General features: G+C 33.5%; 1 protein-coding gene across 3 annotated transcripts in view; it reads right to left on the reverse strand.

The window, feature by feature from the left end:
* LOC118189478 (hemocytin-like) overlaps window positions 1-18,998 on the reverse strand; it is a 728,690-nt gene that overhangs the window by 266,492 nt on the left and 443,200 nt on the right. For all 3 annotated transcript variants that reach the window (XM_085820839.1, XM_085820840.1, XM_085820838.1), the window contains exon 55: window positions 3,934-4,091. In XM_085820839.1, coding sequence (XP_085676965.1) covers window positions 3,934-4,091 — 158 coding nt within the window. The remainder of the gene's footprint in view (window positions 1-3,933; window positions 4,092-18,998) is intronic.

An 18,998-nucleotide genomic window follows, 5' to 3' on the forward strand; every position in this document is an offset into this window, starting at 1 on the left:
ACGACTTGCAAATAAATGTACAGTAAAATATCTTGGAAATATCTTGGTGCAATGAACACGCATCAACAAACTTCTGATCATTTGGATACGTACATTAACCATTAAATTCATAAATTAAAACCCCAACATGCTGACTGAGTTTTTTCTAAACACTCGTAAATTTATGCGATCTCAGCTTTGTTCAAGAGTGGTGGTGGTAGTAGTAAATAATAATTAAAAAGTCAAGTCGTTATATATTTCGAAATAATTTTGAAATACTATGCTTTCTTTAATATTTGTAAAATATAGAATGAAGTGCTATATTTTTCAGTACTTAATAGTGTCTTACTGATAGTCCAACTCCCGGACATATACCGTACAATGAGAGAATTTTAGTTTTTGTAGTTAGCAACAATTGCATAGGCTTAGAATATCTTGCACTTAAACTAACAACATGAAGAATATTAAATTTTTTTGAAATATTTTATGGAATAAAGTTTGATTAGATTACAATTTACTCAGAACCAGCTCAAGGTTATTTTTTCAACAGCGTTTCAGTAGTACTAGAGAATAAAAATTTTAGGGGAATTATTCACAGATTTTTTTATTAAAAATCTTCTCAGTCTTATTTGTAACAGAAACATAGGCTAAAAAGTGAATTTTTTATTTTGCTGCATAGTTATATTTTAATGATACGAATTTCGGGAATGAGCCGCCCAGTCGGTATAGTGGTCAGGGAAGCTGACTGCAATGCCGAAGGGCCTGGGTTCGAATCCTGGAGAAGGCAAGGTTGTAGCTATCCATTCCTTCATAGGAAAGGCGAAGTGCCTCCATAATAAAGAGACCAACACATCCGGCCTTGTATAGATTAATGGACTGGGTTACATTTGTAATTGTTCACAATCTGTTCAATTGGAACCAAAAAAAAAAAAAAAAAAAATCTGGAATGAAAAACTAAACTATTATCTTTAATGCTTTTGCGTGTATCTTTGAGCTATCTTACTTTCCTTGACTGATATTTCTATACTTTATTACAACATGTAACATTAGAAAAATTAAATTATCTGCCTTCATTAATGGGAAAAAAGATATGCTTTTATTTAGTTCAGAAAACGTACTTCCCACGTTTGCAAAGAAATCGCGAAGTATAACTAATTTTTGTAGAACTTCAGACATTAAGAAACGTTTTTACTTTTATGTCTAGAATCGGCAATAAAAGTTCACATTTCGATATACATTTGCATTATATTTTGACGAATGTTAAGGACACTCCAAACAGATTTTTATTTCTTATGCTAAAATGAAACTGGCGCTGAATAAGGCAAATACTAAAAGATCAAATAGAAGAAAGTAACTATGATCTTGAATAAGAAAAGTTAATGAATGAGTACCGACGGATGTGGATTAATTGTATGGCTGAACACTAAAGAAACGTGATCAACATAAGGAATGATTTAAGCTTATCCAATTTCTAGAGCACGATCGCAAAACTCACCATCTATTAAGCGTTCTGAATGTTAGATTCAGCAACGAAAGGATAGATCAAATTACTAAGCCATAGGGAACAAGAAACGGACAGAAAGTTTCAGCAAAGAGGATTACTTAAGATTAAAGGCAATGTGAGAAACAGAGTAGTTTTCTTCCGAGGCAGAATTTTCAGGCCAAAAATGCTGATGCAGAAATCTTTGAAATAACACAAAATTTTAGTACTACAGTTAAAATTATTCCATGAATGGGAATTGATAAATTTATGATAGGTATGGAAGTTATTTACAAAATAGTTAAAAATGTCTTTAAATATTCCTGGGTTTCACAGAAAAATGGAGAAATAGAATCACTACGGTTAACAGCCAGATTAAATATACAAATACAAACTTAAGTATTTAATTCAGAAATGTACGATGACGGCCTAAGGAGGCAGGAGTATACGGACCTACAAAGAACTTTTAGAAACTAGTGATATGCAGCACACTTTAGGTAATTATCAGCTTTATTTCTTTCTCATCTAAATTAACACTCTCAGTAAACTAAATTTTGAAAAATGTGTAAAACTTGCTTTAAGATAATTAAACTTGCTTAAGATAATTTAAAATAATTATAGGGAGTTCATTAAATAACTAAATCGTTAACAATTTAAAAGCATTTTTCACGGTTATTGCGATCAAGTGACTTTTAGGTCCAGCAAACGAAGAACACGTTCGCTACAATTCAAGTCAGTTACACATCAATTAGCATTCTTCTACCTGCATGTATTTAGCATATTTCTAGTATGTACTCACATACTGTGAATATGTATCCAGTATATATTTAAATATTCTCACATTCTTTTGAAAATTTCCAATAAATTGGAAAAGGATGGAGAATTTAAACTATAAAATTAAAATCAGCTTTACACTATTATGAATTTTGTTGTTATACACCGTGTCCACTAGAGTCCTTGCGCAACCGTTGGTGATAGACATATTCTTCTAATTACAAAAATGTTTCAAATGACGCAAAAATTTATGATTTGGCATTTTTAAATTTAAAGAAAGTAATTTTGTACAGCTTACGAAATCTAACTTTTTATGTTTCTCTTGTACTTATCTATACCTACACTGACAAAAATTTTGCGTTGGTCATAAAAAATAGAACATAAAAATTTTGACTCCCGTCCGACAAAAATTGGCCACGATATTAAAATCAAGAATCATATTTAAGGGCCCTACGTTATTTGAAGACAGAAATGTTTACATTTATAAGTAACTAAAATATCGAAGGAAGGTTTTGCTATTATTAGAAGGTTCTGCTATCACTAGATTACCTCCCTAGTATTTCTATGCAGATTATTCTGAAAAGTATTGATCAATAAAATATTTGTTTTTCAAAATGGAGATCTTATTCAGATGATATTATACAATTCACCTTCTAGAAAACACAGACAAGCTTCAGTATGGGCACGTAGTCGACTCTAATATTATTTCTTTAAATAAATACGAAAATATTTGCATTTTAATGAATTTTTTGCACGGTTACCAAATTATGATTCTAAAGTAATAAAACTTCATGAAAATGCTAATAACACATTTTTAGCCTTATAAATTAATTGTGTGAAAATTGCTTCGGCTTACAAGATGTAATAAAATTATAAATTAAAGACAGTCTTAGATCATAAAAATAACTATCATTGAATGACATTTAAAGGGGGAACATCAACCACAGTTTATTCTAATTTACTTATTAACCTCTCATTACAAATTGAATATGAAGTCAGAAATCGCAGATTTTGAAATTAAATATCTCGGACAATTTTTAACGTCTGGGAGTCAAATTTTTATTTTTGTTTGCTATAATGAGAGTAAAACTTTCCTAAACATAGTTACAAGGATCTGAGAAATGTATAAAAAGTTACATTTTGTAATATTCACAAAATTATTTTTTTTAAATTTAAAAATGCCAAAACGTTGAATCTTTGCATAATTTAAAACATTTCTGTAGGAGTTATATGTCTACGACCAACGGTTGCGGAAATAAGGGCCGAGTAAGAACTTTAGCGAACACAGTGCATATTATTAAAATAGCAGGCCATACCTTAGTCATTAAAACAAATTAAATACATAAATAAAACTTTACCTTTTCCAGATTTCTGAATTTCGAAATAAAATACGTTAGTTATTCTGCTATGAGTAATTTGTTTCAAAGGAACGTCTCTAGGATATAAATACAGAGCAAAGAGTAATGCTCCAGTCGAAAAGAATGGGTCTATTTAACAGTCTTGTATTTCTTCCAAATTCTAATAAGAGAATTTGATTTATACTGCACATATCGTATTATCACTGGTGTCATAAGGGATATAATATTAATAGGAGTATGAAAGTTTTAGATATGTATTATTAACAGATCTTTCACTAGAAGTTAGTTTCCAGAGCAAATATCAGGATGAAATAATGATACAGAATATGATAAATTATATACTTGCAAGTATTGCCTATCCTTTAAATTAGCTGCAGCCCATATAGAATCTGAGCCCATTCTGGCAAAATCTGGGGTGAAACTTGAACTGTAACTGGATGTTGCTGATAACTGGCTGTCTAGAAGTAAACCATTTTCTAATCCCATGGGCTTTGTGCATTCTGAAAAAAAAAAAAAAATATTTAAAGTAATAGGCGAAATAGTAAATAATATACTGCTATTGGTATTGATCTAACCCCGCACATACATATATTGTTATTGTTGATTCCAGGTTCAAATTCCTGTAGTCCGGTAGTTGACTCATTCTGTATTTAATTTGTGCAATGTGGTTGGTGAAGTGAAGAAAAGCTCTTGTGCGAGTTTAAATTTGATTTAGCTCTGTTAGGAAGTTTTAGATTACGATTGCAAAAAAAGGCGTTTTCCTCGGTTCCATCTAAGAGAAATATAGCTTGAAAGGATTATTCACCCAAGTTTCCTGTTTAAATTAGTTACTCTGATAACGCTACATTCTGACTATTTATCTTTTTAGTTGTTATATCAGAGTGCGCTTGGACAAGTACAAAATGTTTAGTTAAGTTGCAAGTTGGATATTAATTCATTTTGAGCTATTGATTTCAATTCTATTTGTCTGTTTTACACTTCCTTCTTCTTCAGTTGCACTTCAGCCCATCACAGGCCAATGCCGCTGTTATGTATTAATTGTTTCTAAATTTCAAGTTATAAGTTTTATTTGCTTCTTAATTCAGTTTTGTCAGTAAGTGAAGTTTATTAATTTAATTTTTAGTTTTGGTTAAATAATGGTTGTAAGTTGAATTTAAGTTTGGAAGTTTAAATTTTTTTTTGTTTTCTTTTTATCCTTAATGTGAACTTGTTTAACTTTTAATTTTGTTTAGAAATTTAATTTTTTTTTTACTTTGGTTTTTTTTTGTCCCTGTTAGTTTATAAGGTTATTTAATTTTATTAATTAAAATTTTTTTTAAAATTAATAAAAATTATTTTTTTTGTTTGTTACACATTTTGGTGTTTAATTTAATTTTAATAAGTTTGTTTAACGTTTACCCCTCTTTCTGTTAACGTTTTCATGAATACATATTTTCTGACTCTGGTGGTAAGGTCAATTATGTATTGGAGAAACATAAATTTAGTAACGATTACTCATCCTTATTTCAGAAGAAACATTTTTATTATTGTGTATTTGATCCAACTTAATTTGTCAAATATTAGTTTTAATTTACAGTACCTAAATTGTTTAATAGTGATGAAAATTTTATTTACCAGTTCTATATTTTTATCGACCAAATTTGTCGGCTTTGAAATTCCATTTTCAGAATTTCCTTATCTGAACAGACTGCGCACATAATTCCTTTGCCAAGCGACGCACCACATGCTGAATTTTCATTTTCTGCACCGCTTATCGCAGAGATCTCTAGTATGCATTTGTCCTACGAGGGATTACTTCGGTGGGTAGAATTTCTTAGCCATTAGGCTTCCGCCCATGTTAGACTTGCGTCTCGAGTGTGGCTAGCGATTTTACGTCATCTTTCAGTGGAGGGGTTTGTGACCTCTGACATTGGCCTTGAATAGCAGCACTACAGAACGAGGATGTTCGCCAACTTCTAATATCCGGCAAAGTCCTCTTCTCTGAAGAATCTCCTCTTCGCTCCTTTTGGCTGCAGTAATGGGGCGAATATTCCATCATCTTTCTTCGCCAAGTTCAAGGACCTCCCCAATGAAGAAAAAGGCATCTGCAGCGTGGTTCGTGCAAATTTAAAAGCCAGGCCAATGAGGCACGGTCCGTGCGGAGAAGGAATTTTCTGCCGTATATATAATGATGGAAATGTTCTATGGCTTTAACTATGGCGAACAACTCTTTCCTGGTGACACAGTAATTCCTCTCCGGTTTAGACAGGCACTTGCTCCAGTAAGCCACTACAGGTTCTTGGCCATCTGTTTCTTGGAACAAAACAGCACTGACACTTTCATTGCTCGTGTCTGTGTTGAGAGCAATGAATGGTCTTTCGAGTTGTGAATACGTCAGGATTGGAGCCGATGTTAAAGCTTCCTTCAAGTTGTTACATACATCCTCACATTCTTTTGTCCACAAGAACGTTTGCTTACCCTCTGTCAGCTTGTGAAGGGGCTTTGCGATGGAAGTCTTTCACGAATCTCCTATAGTAAGTACAAAGCTCTATAAAGCTTCTCAGCTGATGGACATTTTCGGGACGTTTCCAGTCTTTAACGGCTGACACATTTTCAGGATCCGTACACACACCTTCAGCAGAGATGACATGTCCGAGGTGAGTAACTTCTTGTCTGAATAATTTGCATTTAGCGGGACTCAACTTTAGATTGGCTTCCTTTAGTTTCTGAAGTACCTTTCTAAGATTGTCTAGATGTTCTTCAAAACTCTTTGCGACGACGATGATGTCGTCGAGGTATATCAGACAGGCTTCGTAGGAAAGATCTTTCATAACAGTCTCCAAGGGAGGCGTTCGAATGTTGCTGGTGCATTACGCAATCCAAACGACATCACCTTGAACTCCCAAATTCCTTGTCCCGTAGTAAAAGCTATCTTTTCTCGATCGTCAGAATGTATCTCTATTTGCCAATATCCACTCTTTAGAACAAATGTCGAAAACCACTTGCTTCCAGACACAGTGTCCAGAGTGACGTCAATTCTAGGAAGAGGGTATCTGTCTTTCTTTGTAACCTCCTTAAACCGGCGATAGTCAACGCCGATAGTCAAATCTAGGTGAACCATCTTTCTTAATGACTAGGACGATGGCGAATGCCCATGAACTTGTTGAAGGCTCAACGACATCGCTTTCTTGTAAGTTCTTTAAAAAGTTCTCCTACATTTTCCTGTTTAGCAATTGGTAGACGTCTTGGATGTTGCTTGATTGGTGAATGATTCCCGGGGTCAATTCTATGCTGTGTCAAACTGGTTAGACCTATGTCAGAAGACGTGCGGGGAAAACAGCTTGAAGATCTTGAATGACACGTTCGGAAACATTCCGTTCTTCATCGTTTAATTACGCATTCTGCAATAACTCTGATTGAATGCTCTTTGAAGACACTAATTCTGGGATGTTACTGTTTCTTTCAACTTACAGGATTACATGCAGCAACCACTTCACCTTTCTTAGTAACTCTCGCCTTGTCAGTTACATTGGCAACTCTCACCGGGATAACGGTCCTTGGTAGGTCGATGAGTGTTGATGCTACTAGTCTGCTTTCGAGCTTTTACAGTTGTTGGGATATTCTATGATGCCGCAGCGGAAATTTATATTTTCGGCTATGGATCTGGGAAGTAAAAACTCTGTTCTTGCGGGTATTGTGATAGCGTCTTTAGCTATGATTTGATGAACAAATTTAGCTTCTTCTCCGTTAATTGCGAGTAGTTATGTTCTCAGAGACAAAATGCAGTTCGTTTCTTTTAAAGTCCAAGGAAAAATTGTATTTCTTTAGAAAATCCAATCAGAGTATTCAATCCGAGCTGTAATATCTGCCACATAGGCTATGTTTGGTGTGATGGAAGGCGGCACTTCCGAATGTGATGTTAACGTTTACTTTTCTGTCGATGTCGATCTTCTCGCCGGATACAATCTGGAGGGTAACGCAGGACAGCGTCTCAGATAAGTGTACCTCAACCTCCGCCCCGCGGAGATGGCTAGTAATTAGTTTCTCTCCTTCTTGCTAAGAGCGGTCTTAACACATTAGCCGCCAAAACTACAAGGAATGTTTCTTTTCTAATGAAAATAATAACAAATATTAAATTAAGCATTTATAACATAAATTTACATTGAAAATAAAAAAAAATGCTCTTACCTGTGGAAAAAGCGAGTGTTGCGTTCGCGCAACGTCAGCGGAATAAGACTACGGATGTTTAAGTGAGTAGGATTGTACTCGTGTGACGTTTCTTTTGAGTGGAGCGCAGGATTACGTTTTAGCTGTATAACGTTTTATAAATCTACAAATCACTTTACTTGTAATTAATTTAATATTAAAATATACATTGTATTTTTTTTACAAATGCAAATTATTTCATTTGAAAGATTCAAGCATGAAAAGCTTCATTACAATCATGATGTAAAGCTACATTACATACTTTGCATCTATAAACAGTCTGGCTGTGGTACTCTTTACAACAAAGTCTTTTGTTATCAACGGACTTTACGATAAAATGTCTACCATCTTCATGCAATGGTTTTTGAATGCTGAATTGACTAGGTCTTCCTGTTGCTGATCTATTTCTTGCTAATTCTACACTCTCAATAGGCGTTTACAAAAGAAATAATGCATTTTCGCGTCTGAAATCTAAAACAGACTTTATATTTCCAGTAGTAAAAAGTGCTGATATTTAGTAAATTTAGATACGGTCTCACCTCATATAATTTATCAGTATTGTCAATTTAACTATTGTCAAACGCAAATTCTGCTTCATATTCCTGTACTGCAAACGTGATATCAATTCTCATACAACAGGAATAGAAATGTCCCTATCAAAAGACCAATAAATTTTTTCTTGAGGTAAAGAATGATATCCTGTAAGCAATAATATTCCAATAAATTTTCTCATATAGGCTTCAGATGCAATAAATTCTGGGCATTTTTTTCCTGAGCGTACATATTTGTCTGTTCAACGAGAAGAGTGTAAATGTCTAAACCAAAAAGAAAATCGAAAATATGTGCACTAGTTTTACCTTGTGTTTTGTCTTTTATAATTTCTCTTCTATCTCTTTCTTCATGTTCTTCCTGAGACATAACTAACAGTTCCTTTTTTATCCATTTCAAGATTTCAGTCTTCTGCTTTTTAAACTTTTTAGTATGACTATAACTGCTTTTAGAAGGCTGAAACTTACTTTTTAAGTGAATTTCAACTTCCCCAGCAGTATCATTTGGTAAAATATCATTATCATTATTTAAAACATTGCTATTCCTTTCTTCTTCGTCAGTAGCCTCTGCAATTTCTGGGGGAACAACAACAATATCAGTTTCATTCTGGTCATTATTAACATTATCATCAACTGTTTCTTTATCAAAAAATCTTTGAAGGGCTTCTTCTAATGTAAGATACCTCGTTCCAGGCATTTTTAAATAACCAGAACATGAACCAGAACATCGAAAGGAATGAGTGAAAAAGGAGATTGACTACCCGTTTCCTGCTGACGTTGCGTCAACGCATCACCTGTTTTTCCTTTCTTCCCAACACATATATAAACATCTGACTGATTTAATGTTCTGATAAACAGTGACCTTGACTAAAAATAGATCACTCATAAGGAGAGCGATTCTTTCGTTAAATATTTTCAGCAAAAATACCCGGTCGAAAATTTTGCTTAAAGTACGAGATTAATTATTATAATCAAAATGATTGTTGAAGAGTAATATTTTTTTACAGAAATAATCTTCATAATATTCCCTACACAAAATCATCTGCTGGTATAAAATATCTTAGGTAGTTATATTTATATACGCATTTATTTTGACCGTTGCGTCAACGCAACACCAGCGGCTAATGGGTTAACATCCGTGTCCTGGGGTGTTCTGCAGTTTCTTCGTATGTGCCTTTCAGCACCGCAGTTCCAGCAGTTTAGGTTCGGTTTCTTGTCACTCTTATTTCGTCTCAAGGCATTGACTTGTCTTGTTAAACCATCTAGGCGAGGAACCATTTCATCCGTTGGTTCTTGCACCTTCGCAGCTCTGATTGGGTGTCGGTCTCTGCAAGTTGTTTGCTGGGCTACCTCGAATTTTATGGCGTACACCAGAGTGCTGTTCAAGTTTTTGACATCCGCCATTCGTAGACCCGCCATTCGCAGTGCTTTCTGTATTTCAGGATCCCAGATGTTGTTGATGAAATATTGCAGCGACAGGATTTCCCTTGCTTCTGTCGGGCATTCCGAGAAGGCGAGGTGGGACCGACTTTCAGCATCCGTGGCGAACTCCTGGAGTCTTTCGGTGGGATTCTGTTGACGGGATTTTAATTAAAGCTTGGTGTAGTCTTTTAAACACTTCTCGCCAAAGAACAACTCTAACGCGCCGAATAGAGATTAGAAGTCTAGGCTCTGGTTTTCAGGAAGAGTTTGTAGGATATCCACTGCGTCGGCTATTAGAGAAGCAACAAGATTACAGGCCTCAGCTTGGGAATACCATCCATTTGCTTCCGCCACTGTAGAAAATTGTGTTTTATACACTTGCCAAGAAGTCTTCCCATCATATGTAGATAGTTTCAGAGAAGGATGAGCAGGCATCGGCAAAAATTTAAAACCATATCATAACTACTCGTCCCTGCCCTCGCTACGAATATCTTCAAGTTATCGACTTATTTGGCGACCGCTGTAACCTTGTCATCAATTTGTTGTTCGAAAGCAGAGACTCTCTCTTCAGTATGTTCAATTTTATTTTCGGCAGCGTTAATTCTGCCTTCCATTGCCTCGAATTTGTTTCCTATTACGCAGGTTATTCCTCTTTTCAGTTCCTTTTGACCTGCTTCAATCTTTCCTTTAAAGAATTCTCGGCCAGATTTCATCTCCCCTTGGCCCGCTTTCATCTCCTCTTTAACTGAGTTGACGGCCCCTTCCATCTTTTCTTGGAATACAGCAAATGTAGTCATCAACTGTCTGAATTGTTCTTCCATCGCTCTTGTAACTGGTAGTTAAATCCCAATTCTGACACCAAAAATTGTTCCGTGCGCACGGGTTCGTAATAAATTGAATGCACAAGTCTGATGAAAAGTGAATAAAATTTATTCTAATCCCAAGAATAAATACAAAATGCTTAAATTTCCTTAGAGGTATTCGTAGAATATTGCAATATCTCACAGCAGTTACCTTTTAAACTGCTAAAATGTTCAAGATAACTTAAGCTAATCCGACTTCACCACGAATTCGCTACAGTCAACAACAACAGTAAGTAAACAAATTGAATTAAGATGTTTTGATCCCGCTTTTAATCATGCACGAGAATATTCTCCTATTGCCTCGATTTTTCTGGATAGCAAGAGTAGAATTACGAGACATCTATTTAATAAAAATGTTAAATGCGCGTGCTCCTCTATTTTAATTTTTCCAGTGTAGCTTTCTCTTCAAATAAATCTCGTGCTGCATTGCACGGGAATATAAAACAATTTTAATTACAAATTCTACTAAACATAGCTAAATAAATACAAAAACCGTAACGGTGTTTTTAGACAGCCTTTCCTATACGTTCTTATTTACCTACCTACGCTTTCCCACCAGAATGAGGTTTTAATTTCACGCTTCTATGCAAAATAGAGCAGAAACTACTATTTAAGTTAAAGTCTGAGGTACTTGGGTTAGAACTAGAGAAAGAGAGCTTGTTCTGCCTTTCGGCCAAGTTGTACGAATTAAAGCTTGTTATTTCATGCCCGTGCTTATTACGTGCCTGTCAGTCTGCACCGGTGATTATTAGATAAGAGCCAACTACGCAGTAGCAACTCTGTGAAGCTTAGGCTGTTTAGTTTTATTTAGAATTAGTTTAATTTTACATTTTGTATTTTAAGATCAAGCTAAAAGTGCTGGCTTTCTGTACGCACCAAGTTTGTGAATATCTTGATTTCAAAGAAAAGGTATTTTAACCTTTCTTTCAAGTTGTTATTTACGCAAGAAGAATTTAGCGAATAGTCGCTACATAGGTCTACTAGGTTCTAGCAAATAAAGGACTTCATTTCAGCTAGAACAATACAAGTCAATAGCTTTTACTTTTGACAATGTAAATCGATAATTAGGTTTCATTATTTAAACGCCCAAGGTTTCATTATTCGTGATACAAAACAGTAGAAGAATTTTGAAAAGAGAATTATTTAAACATTTTGCTCCCGTAAAACTATGTGATAAATTATTGTTCGACTTTTAGTTCATTATTACTTTAAAAGTTTAAAAAAAGTCTTTTTTACAAAAATTTTCTTGTTTTTTATTTTCGTCTTTTTAATTTTTATAGCAGGTTATCAAACAAATACTAAATTGACAAACCGTTTTTCAGCGACGAATAATCATTCTTTTACTTCAAACAATTCCTTGAAATGATAGAAAAAACAAAGCTATTTTCGGAATTTTGCCCAAAAATTAGAAACTAAAAGCTTTATATAAATTTAATTTAAGAGATCCTTTTCCGCTAGACCTGATGGCGGTAACAGTAAAATTCTCAGATTTTTAGTTTATTTGTTAAATAAAGACAGTATAAAAAATCGTTTCAACGTTAAATTTAAAAACAATCTAAATCGAATTTTGCAAAACTTCGTTTCTATGTATTGCATTTTCATCCACAAACAGTGTGTGTATAGTATTTGAACTCAATAGCTTATGAAAAAAGTAAATTAAAATATCGATGACACACTTCCACTATAGCGACAAATCCATAAGTTAACTAAATAAAATTTTATAAAAAATTCTAATATTTATGTGTTCGAATCTTGAATGTTACTTTTAAGATTTGATGCTAAAGAGGATTCGAATATCTTATTCTTTTCAAAAACGGTTTTTCTTTATAATTTCGTAAAGATTTCATTCTCGGTAAAATAAGGGAATGTGAAAGCGTTTTCCTTATTTTGTTGAAAATTATTGAAAACACCGGCTAGTGTCTTTCAAAATGTACTTTGAAAAGACCTCTTTCCAATAAAGTAGATAGCAGTACTCTATTTATGCATGACATGTGATTAAATAATTTTTCAACATATAATTTAAAGAACTGGAATTAATATCCGAAACTGGAAAGTAAGCCGCATATTAAACACGAAGACCAATGCTGGGTTTTTAAGCAACTGTCGTACATAATATCGTTAAATTTTAAACATTAACGAGAGTTTAATGCGTAATAATCACTGCAATGCAAAAAGAGGAAGATACAGACATAAACTAAAGACATTATCCTTAAAACGCCTTGAAGCATAAATCTTCAAATATCCTCCATATCCGCCGTAAAAAATCATTAGCATTTGGAATTCTGCTGAAAATAGTTTTGATGTAATTTGCATTTAGATGTAGTTTGAAGTAATTAGGACAAAGCGTTTCTTTATAATTTATGTACATGCTTTCATATTCAATGATAATAATAAAATTAATATGGAATATGGATTCGCCCTTGACAACGTTAGATGTGTAACCATAAACAAATGAATGACTGACTGAAACTATAGTTCAGGATTTTTATTTACTGACCCACAATGATAATGTTTCCTTCATATGAGGTGTCAAAAGTTGTTTCTTTATTGGCTTTCTCGCTTTCCGACCAGCAGTAAGACGAGACGTCTACGCTTCACATTTGAAGGACTGACATGAATACTAATAGACAACAAATTTCTTTTAAGATCCTTGCCAGTCATTGTTGGATTAATAATGCTGTTCCAAAGTAGGAATCGATCAGATTTGGGGTTGTTTTCGTTTTCCTTCTACATTTGCCCTCCCTTTCTGAAGAAACCAAGTCAGTTTCACTGTGTAACTTCAGAATTCGAGAAACGCTAGATTTCCCAACACCAACCGCTAAAGTAATACATCTTACAATTATGGATGTGTGACTGTTAAGTGTGATAATCTTTGCTCTCTTTCTAAGCGTTATATTCATAGTTAGTACACTAATACAGTTACACCACATATGTTAGTACACTACATTGTTAGTTCACCAACTCCATTTCATATGACACTCATGAAATTCCGACCAATACCAGCACCAATATTGTGGAACTATAAACAGTCCTGATAGGTCATGATTCCTATTGCGGTCGAATTCTGGCATGTGCTGGTAGAAGTTCTTTCTTACATGAGGCATATTACGGCCTTTACACACACAGTCAACGTTCAAATACGATTTCCAAATGAGAAATTATCTTCACAATCTTTCCATGCTTATATAATGTGTGTGGGGGGATACTTATACCTGCTTTATGGGCATGTGCTGAAATGCTAATTATTTTGCATATCCGAGCAGGTAGTATCCTAAGTTTTAACGGTAAGTAGTGTATATACACTACTTATAAAGTCAATAACACAAGTTTTGATTTTAATAACTCACCATATTGAACTTTGAGCTTCTTTCACTGGAAACCAGTGCCAAAGTAACTCTTTATTAACTCTCTCATTCATACAGACAGCACTATTTATTTTTCAGTTTAACCCGGGAAGACGCGCGTGGTGTGTTTCGGCACCCCACGCTCAAAACAATTCGCTGGCAATCTCCTCCTATAATTCGAAATACTTAGGTCCATCAGTAGCTGCCTTCAAGGTCATGTTCTATACGTCTCCAGAGGAAACGGCAAATTCCGAGCATTTATTGTTGTTTAAGTAATAGTTTGGGGTGTGCCGACACCCCACGCGCACTTTCGTGCTACTATTTTTCAGTGTGAGCCATGGCGTGTGCAAGTTGCTGTTCGATCTTTTCCTCATTTGATGTATGATCAAGAAATGAAAAGACTTCAAAAATTATTAGAGGGGGGTCTCGTCAGATGAAGAGTCTATAGAAGAAGAATTAGAAGATTCAGATAATGAAGATATATTTAGGGATCATAAGTCTGAATCAGAAGAACAGTGCGGCTCTTCAGAAGAGCTATTTTATAGGAAAGGAAAAGAATTAGCTCCGATAATAGATTTATTTCAAAATTTTGTCAAGAATGAACAGAAATTATATCATGTAGGGAAATACGTGACTTTGAACAAAAAGCTAGAACTATTTCGAGGATGATGGTCCTTTCGGCAGTATATACTAAGAAACCTGCAAGATATGGTATAAAGATATTTGCTATGGTTGATTCTAGAACCTTCTAGAATCAACCATAGCAAATATGCTTTCAACATGGAAATTTACGGATGTCAGCTGCCAGATGGACCGTACAAGAAAGTCATCAGTTCTAGTGAAATAGCAAAGCGCATCCTAGCTGCATTATACAAATCTGGAAGAAACTTTATTACAGACACTTGGTATATCAGTTATGAATTGGTCAATTTCTTACAGAAAATGATTTGATGAACCACAAAAAAAGAAAAAAATATATAATACAGTAGATGTTACATGTACTCAAGAGAAAAAGACAGAAAATCAAAAACTATATGTGGGAAGTGTAAAAAAACATGTGTCAAGAGCACTGTGAAATGGATGCTTCATGTATTATATTGCAAAATATTCTAATGCTTCTTGGGCCTAATTGATTTCAATATTAACTATATAACTCGTTGTTCATGTAATAATTCTGCATAATTTGGATTATAATTGCATTCACAAATAAAAAACAAACATTTTTCATAGAAATCAATGATTCCTAGACATCTGAAAAAAAATTATATATTTGTTATTAATTTTAAAATTAGAATTATTTTAAATAATAAATGTTACAATTAATATATAATGCATTTTTTTTACTGAATTATAATAATATGTTTAATTTGTACGTCATTTAATTGCTTAGGGAGTGCTGACAACCCATGCACGTTCTCGTGTTTACATATAATACATCGCGCGTCTTCCCGGGTTAACACCTATTAGAGACAGACACTACAAATTTCTCTTTCAGATCTTTTGACTGGAAATTATATCATACTTATCCATTCTTATGCTGAGTGATATATTTTGAAGGTCATACTAATTAAATGTCAGATTCGAGAACAAAAGTAACTAGGTTTCCAGGCTTGAGGTAGGTAAATTCTTTAACTTTAGGGAATTATATCAGATATATGTGATTACATTCTTGTGTGTTGAAGGCTCTTTATCTTCACTATAGTGGCTTTCACCATCTGATAGTGTCATAAGATAACAGGTCTTCATCTGTTATTTCTCGGTCGTCATTCTCGACTAATTCTTCGATTTCACCTTCTTCCATACTTAAAAATACTTTAGCATCTATTGCTTTTGCAATTGTACGATTTTTTCGGCTGCATTTTCCATTAATGGGAATCTTATAAAATTATTGGATACTTCTGGGTAGAGCTGATGCCATTAAACTTTCATTGTTGATGAATTCGTTTGCTCCCATGGGAGTTTATTCATTTCCATGCAGTGCCTTATATTCAGTTGCTTCCCCAATGCCAATCGTGCTTTTCTTCGCTAGTACTACATTTGCAGAGATATAAACATGCCAGGCACAATAGGCTTTGAATGTTTTTTGACTTCTTAATCCATTGTTTAGATTAGGGAAGTGATGTTTGGTGGAAGGAATAAAACTTCTACGTTTGGATGCATTATTATTTAGGCTCCATCACTGTGTGATGTAATATTATCGAGAATTCCAGTTTTGCTAGTTTAAGCTGGTTCTGCTGGTTTTATAGCTGGGCTGGTTTAAGCTGGTTCTCTTGGCTTCAAAGCTCAGGTTTTGCTGGTTTAAACAATTTAAACAATGCGCGAACTCTCTGCAGTGCAGCACATATAATTTAAATTACTAGTTGGGCAAATTAAATGGAGAAAATTAAGGAAACGCGTATACGCCGCAAAATCGCATTCCGCAAGTCCGCGTTCGGCAACGGTTTAATGTATTAAGAGTTAATTATCTTCACTTAAAGATCAAAACGCAGAATTGAATCATATCTTTGCAGACCAGTACATCAGAAGCCTTAATTGAAAATAACATAGCAAAAATACAAAAATCATCCAAAAAAAAAAAAAAAAGAAGATATAATTCAGAATCTAGTTTTCATAAACACATTTCCCGGTTAATAGAATCCATTTTATCCATCGATAAAGAATTTTTTCCTCTCTTCTAAGACTGATTCTAAGATTGATGTTAGAAACATGGTCATTGCGTAATTCTTATGATTACTTTTTCTGGTTGTTCCATTTAAATGCGATTGTTCTTCTGGACGTTCTTATCAAATTAATCTTAAAATCTATTTTCAAAAGTTCTTACATGATTAAAAATTTTGTACTCTCTCTCTATATATATCTAATACACATAACTGGAAGCAGCGAGAAGCGACCAAAGTCGCTCTTTGCTCTCTCAACAGCTGTTTCTCTCTCTTTCTTCACCTTTCACTCAGTAAAAATATAATACACCGGAAATTTTCCTCGTGGTTAAAAATGATGCCCAAGAAATTGAAATCTGAAATTTGTTCTCATACATATAAATTACAATGAGCTACGAATTCTGTTTTTATGATCGCTTGAAGTGAAAAGAGTAACTGCTTCTGCTCATTACTTAGACAGTAACGCTCTCTATATATTTTATACATTTATGTACAATATTATTAATATTATATAGATGATTCTTTATTAAAATGCTGTTTTCTAAAAGATAAAACTTGTTTCCTGATATTAGTAGCTTGATCAAACAACAATAAACGTTATGCTGCTTAATAATATTTTAATTAGTCAAGTGTTTGAAGTCATTGGTCAAAGCATTGAAGCATTGAAGTTATTGAAATTTTACGAGAAAGTTGTAGAAAGAGAAAATGAACCCAATTCAGCATTGTAAAAGAAAGTGTTTACATATAAAATAGTTTAATTTCGTGATTTAAAAAATTAAATTTTTGCTTCTCCTCATTCAAGCTAATGTTGTAAAGTAATTTTTTTTCTCAATTACAGTTGCGTCGTTTGAAAGCGTTCACTAAATTTCATAACATTTTGCATAACGTTATTATTTTCGTTTAATTTATATATTGCAATATATCGAAAGAATAATAATTAAGCATTATGAATATATTAAATAATGCCGAGAGTAATTTCTGTTGCTTACGTGCTTTAAAAGTACACCTTCATTGCATAAATGGACATTTCGTTAGTTTTTTCTTATTCCCAAACCAAAGTTGTATTAAAGGGCATTGTGTTACATCATTATAAAAGAAAATGTTAATAAATACATAGCATAGATTCAGTAACAAAATGTTATGAAAAATGAATTGACTGAAAGAGAGTTAAGAAAAGAAAACTTTAATAAACTGACAACAGTACTTCGTCTATAATAAAACTGTTTAATTATATTGCAGTTAACAAAACTGAAATTTGTTAAGCAGATATTAATTATATACAGAGGGTGCTTACACATATTCGGGGCCATTTAATTAATTTTTAAAATGTAAACCGTATGTTTTTAAATGTTTGATCTGATAGCACTTTTCCTGAGCTATACATCTGCATCGCGATTTTCATGATAGAAGGGCTTTCCATAAATTTCCAGGGTTATTGATTTCTCTTCCTCCACTATTTTCCAGAGTCCATTAGTTGTGGGTTTACAGTCAGAAAGAGTTATTTTGAAGAGACTAAAGGCACAATAATATAGAAATATAATATAGGTGAAACATCAGGATATTTCGTAGGAATACGTTGATAAAGTGTATATGCAATACCTGTATCACTCTTCATTTTTTTAAGGGAATGCAGTGGTATTTTTCGGAGCTTTGTCTTGATGAAGGTTCACGTTTTGAAAGTAGTTGGGATAATGAAATGAAATTACTTCTGTAAATAGCGGAAGTGAAACTTTCTCTTGATAGTACATTGAAATGATTTTAACATTTTTTTCTAATTCTTTCTATTTTCAGTTTTCCATTGTAAGGGAACCCTGCAAAAATCATAAACCCTATTACTACAGATACGTTTTTTGATTTGATGGTAACAGGTTTGTACATTTTCCTCTCTTCGTGTCCGATAAATAGATTTTATTTTGTTTATCTTTTGTTATTTATCTCCTGCTAAATAATAGTTCTACAAATTATTCTCCGTTGGGCCACATGCGTCGATAAATTTGGTAGGCATTATTGTTTTTAGCTTTTTTAAATTGCAAATCTTGGTTTATTATTTTATTAATTTTTGCTAAAGATATATTTTAAAACTTTGCAATTCATTTCTGCCTCAGAGAATTTTCTCTTGTTACCAACAATTAAATTAACAACATTAGAAGTAGCATGTACCTTTTAACGGGTATTCGTTTGGTCTTCTTGCATGTAGAAGAATTGTTTCATGTTTAGAGTCATGTAAAAGTAACGAATGACGGTTTTCCCCTTCCCTATAAATAATGATGCTTATTTTGCACTTCGAAAAATTTTAATGCCATGCTTTTCAAAACGTTTTTAAATAACGTAATAGGAATATTTTTCTTCGGAAAGCGCAAAAATATATTCTTAATATTCTATCCACAG

Source organism: Stegodyphus dumicola, chromosome 7 (genome assembly GCF_044657685.1).
Source record: "Stegodyphus dumicola isolate Sdum_Otavi_A_Nest chromosome 7, ASM4465768v1".
NCBI classification, from domain to species: domain Eukaryota; kingdom Metazoa; phylum Arthropoda; class Arachnida; order Araneae; family Eresidae; genus Stegodyphus; species Stegodyphus dumicola.